General features: G+C 35.8%; 1 protein-coding gene across 1 annotated transcript; it reads right to left on the reverse strand.

Annotated features, from left to right (window-relative positions):
- Nucleotides 1-957: 957 nt before the first annotated feature.
- On the reverse strand, nt 958-1,902 carry LOC102432228 (olfactory receptor 52D1-like). The gene has a single exon (XM_006094610.1). It carries the CDS (start codon nt 1,900-1,902, stop codon nt 958-960), a length of 945 nt encoding a protein of 314 aa, XP_006094672.1.
- Between the last annotated feature and the right edge of the window lie 2,676 nt (nt 1,903-4,578).

Genomic DNA, 4,578 nt, shown 5'->3' on the forward strand with positions numbered 1-4,578 from the left:
AATTATCAGGAAATACCAAAACAAACTGTTTCTCTATTATATAATACTAGAGGCCCAGTGCATGGATTCGTGTACCTGTTGCATCCCTTGGCCTGGCCTGCAGCTCTCCAACTCCTCCCAGGGGTCCTAGATTGTGAGAGGGCACAGGCCAGGCCGAAGGACCCCACTGGTGCATGATCGGGGTCGGGGAGGGACTTTGGGAGGGCTCCAGGGCATGTCTGACTTGTCTCACCTAGTCCGGATCGGCCAGACCCCAGCAGCAAGGTAAACTACTGGTCAAAGTGTCTGCCCCATGCGGTCAGTGTGCATCATAGCTACCGGTTGAACAGTCCAATGGCTGAACAGTTGCTAATAAAGCTAATAAGACAAAAAAGAATAGACTGGGAGCAAACATAGCAAATATAATCACGTAATAGTGGAGATATTGCATTATCAGGGCAAATATATATATATATATATATATATAATATATATATTTATTTTAGTAGAACAGAAACTAGTCATGTTTAACTAATGACAGACATTCTTTGGGTTACATTGGAATTCCCATACTTCATTTAGTGGTTACATGGCCATCTCCCATTTATTTATTAAAAAAAAAGTTCCATCATTTTGATGTATGTACATACGTGCTTTATGTTTTTTATTATTTATTTACCACAAGTAAAGGTCCGGAATTGTTATCTTTCTTTTAAGTTTTTTTGACTGTTTCACTTCATTACTGCTGTGTATGTGCTCCATGTGAGTGACGTAGGTACTTATGTAGGTGGATTCCGACTTATGTGGAAAATTGCATTACCTCGTTTGGTAGGAATGGATCTCTAACGTAACCTGAGGACCTACTGTACTTTACAGATTACAAATAGGAAATGTAGGGATTCAGCCTTCTATAAAGAGGCTGTCTCCCCTCCTTCCCCCATAAGTCTTAAAAATGTGTTAAGGGAAGAGATAGGTGTTTTATAATTTGTGAGAAGTCAAAATTTGAAGAAATCGGTCTTTGATCCTCTTGGTTCTTACGCAATAGATCATTGGATTCACCATAGGTGGGATAAGCAGGTAGATGTTAGCCACAAATATATGAATGTGAGGAGCCACATGGTGTCCAAATCGGTGAGTAAGAAAAGAGAAAAAGGCTGGAGTATAGCCTACTAAGATTACACACACATGGGATCCACAGGTGCCCAAGGTCTTGAGTCGAGCAGTCTTGGATGGAAGGTGGAAAACAGTGTAAAGGATGACAATATAGGAACATAGAATTAATATGAAATCTAAACCCCCAGTAAGGAAGGCAGCAGTTAGGCTATATATTCTGTAGATCTTGGTCTCTGCACAGGCAAGCTTGATCAAAGCCATAAATTCACAGTATGTGTGAGGGGTGATATTAGTTCTGCAATAGGAAAGCCACCGAAGCATGAAGGGTTGAGGACTGAAAAGCAAAGCCCCACGGAAGACAATAGTCAGCCCCAAGTTCTTGATGACTCTGTGTGTCAGGATAGTAGAATGTCTCAGAGGATTGCAGATTGCCACATACCGGTCAAAGGCCATGGCCAAGATAAACCCTGAGGCCATGCTGCATAGTGAATGAATGAGAAATACTTGTACAAGGCAAGCTTCAAAATAGATCTTCCTGTCATGGAACCAAAAAATGCTGAGGATTTTGGGCAGAGCAGTAGTGGAGATGATCAAGTCAGCCACAGAGAGCATACAGAAGAAGAAGTACATGGGCTCATGCAGGTTGGAATCTATTCTAATAATAAATAGAATAGATAAATTTACCAGGAGAGCACTTAGGTAAACTAGAAAGTAGGGCACTGATAGCCAAGTGTGGATGGATTCCATCCCTGGAATCCCAAGGAGAAGAAAGGAACTGGGATGAAAATTGGTATTATTTGTCAATGACATGATGAAAACTTCTAGCTACGTTCAGTTGTGTAGATTCTTTCGTATTTACTTGTCCACTTAGTTAATTCTGCCTTTATTTATTAATTTATATGAAATACTTGACAACATTTTATACCCTGAGGATAAAATGATAAATAGGACCCAATACCTAACTTTAGATATTAACATTCTAGTAGGAGAGAAATTGGTGCAAATCGATGGTTAAATTCCCATGTGATTAATGCAGTGAAGTTATATGAAAAAGCAGTTTTATTAGCCAATAGATAGGGATATTTATTCCACTTGTATGAGTCAGAGGATTCATAGATAAGATGCTTAGTTTGGGATCTGAAGCATTCTGAACCTTTAAAATAAAGAGAAAATTGTAAGCTAAATCTAGTTCACAATGAAAGACTGTAACCTTAACTTTCTTACCCTGGTTTAAAATTAATTTGCCCAGAGCTCTTTGTGAAATATATTTAAATGGAATGGCATTGTAGAATGAAAAGAACAAAAGATTATTTCCTAAATTTCACTTGACTGTCCACTATGTCACATTAATTAGCATGCATTGATATAGAATTTTAATTGCACATGTTTTAGGCTCCTTTTCCAAGGAATGAGAGCTAAAAGAGTGACAGCTAAAGGTTCTAAATCCAGACACATTCTGCATCTGTCTCCTCAGACTAAGCAAAAGTTAGGAGCCATCCTCACATGGCTGGTAACTATTTTCAAACCAGGCAATAATTATTCTCTTCCTTCTTCAAACATCTTTTATTTTCTCCAACCTTTCCATCCAACAAGTTTAGACTACAAAGTTTGGGAGGTCGCTGGATTTAACAATGTATAGCTAAGCTATGCTATGCTTACAAGTCCCACTATTAACTCTGAGGACAGTTTATAACCAGATATATAAGAACAATTATAGTGGTACATTGTAAATTACATATATAAATAAAAACAAAAAAACAACAACAAAATATATAAATTAAAACAAGAAAAATTGATGAAAATTAAGGTAGTAGAGAGTCTGCAAAAATAAAAATAGCAGATTCTATCATTTTTTTCAATTATAGTTGACATTCAATATTATATTAGTTTCAGGTGTATAACATAGTGGTTAGATGTTTATATAATTTACAAAGTGATCCCCGATAAGTCTAGTACCCACGTGGCACAATACATAATTAATAATATTATTAACTATATTCCTTACACTTATTTTGATAGAACAAAGAGGTGACTGCACAAAAAAGTCCATCTCTGTTGGGAAATATATAGAAGATTCCCATCTTCTCAGGGGTGTGATCCTCAACACCTACTTCAGGTGTTTGTCAGAGTTTAAAAGAATTGACAGTAGTAAAGCCTAGAGCAGCGGTTCTCAACTTGTGGGCGCGACTCCTTTGGGGGTCGAACAACCCTTTCACAGGGGTCGCCTAAGACCATCGGAAAACACATATATAATTACATATTGTTTTTGTGATTAATCACTATGCTTTAATTATGTTCAATTTGTAACAATGAAATTGGGGGTCACCACAACATGAGGAACTGTATTAAAGGATCGCGGCACTAGGAAGGTTGAGAACCACTGGCCTAGAGGTTGCCATGGGAGAAGAAATAAACATATCACTCAATTTTGGAGTTAGCAATCACTAAGCATAGGAAAATTTTTCTCATTTGAAAATAAATAAAATGAAAGACAAAGAGGCAATCTAAAATTGTTTGGTACTGAAATAAGAACTTGGCTCAATGTATATAGGGTGAGGAAAGAGTAGATTTACAGTTGTGACTACTCCAGACACAGTTTATTATGTTATTATTTATTAATTATTGTATTATTTTTCATGTGAATAACTATAAGCCTACTTTTGCCTCACCCTATATAGTTCAAGATTTATTTTAAATAATACCTCTATTTCAGCAAATAAAATCGTTTAGAAACCAGATATTAATATGTAAAGAGTAAATCAAGTTCAAACAACATTATAAAATATGAGAACATTTGCCATCTGTATGGCATAATTTCAATTCTGAACTTTGTAGTAAATTAATAGACTGCATTGCTTTTATTATATGTGTGATAAAAATAAATAAACTTTGAATTAAGGATTCTCAAACAACACAAACAATAATCCCTAGAAAATCAAGAGAAAAGAAATGAAAAAAAGGAGAATTAATAGAATAGTAAAAAGAAAAGAAAAGAAACGAATATTCCATTTAAAAGGACCAAACCTGACAAAATTTTATGAATTTTAAGGATAGCTATAAAGATAAATTATGCAATTCTAGAAATGCAAAACAGCAAACAATATATTTACTGTGAAATTTCACAGACATTGCACATTAAGGATTACTTGGCCCATAGTGTAAGCCTAATGGCTCTTCTGTCAGGAGAATTTGTTTTGTACAAAGACTTTCTTTCCACATTCATCAAACCATAGACTCACCATTTTTGGAGTCTTCACTTTCTTCTGGAGACTTAGTAACTGAAGCCTGAGTTTGAAATTCAGATATTCTTAGATTATTTTTGCAGTAGGGTGTAATAAAACAAAGGATTCAGACTACCTCGTTTCTATTTGGAACACCATCTTTCAGTCTATTTCTCCAGAAGCCACAAAGACATACTTGCTTGGAATTTATTCCTTTTTGTTCCCTTTTTATTACAGGAACAGAGTTTTCTTCAGTAGAGCGCAA

The sequence above is a fragment of the Myotis lucifugus genome, unplaced genomic scaffold (assembly GCF_000147115.1).
Source record: "Myotis lucifugus unplaced genomic scaffold, Myoluc2.0 scaffold_138, whole genome shotgun sequence".
Taxonomy (NCBI): Eukaryota; Metazoa; Chordata; class Mammalia; order Chiroptera; family Vespertilionidae; genus Myotis; species Myotis lucifugus.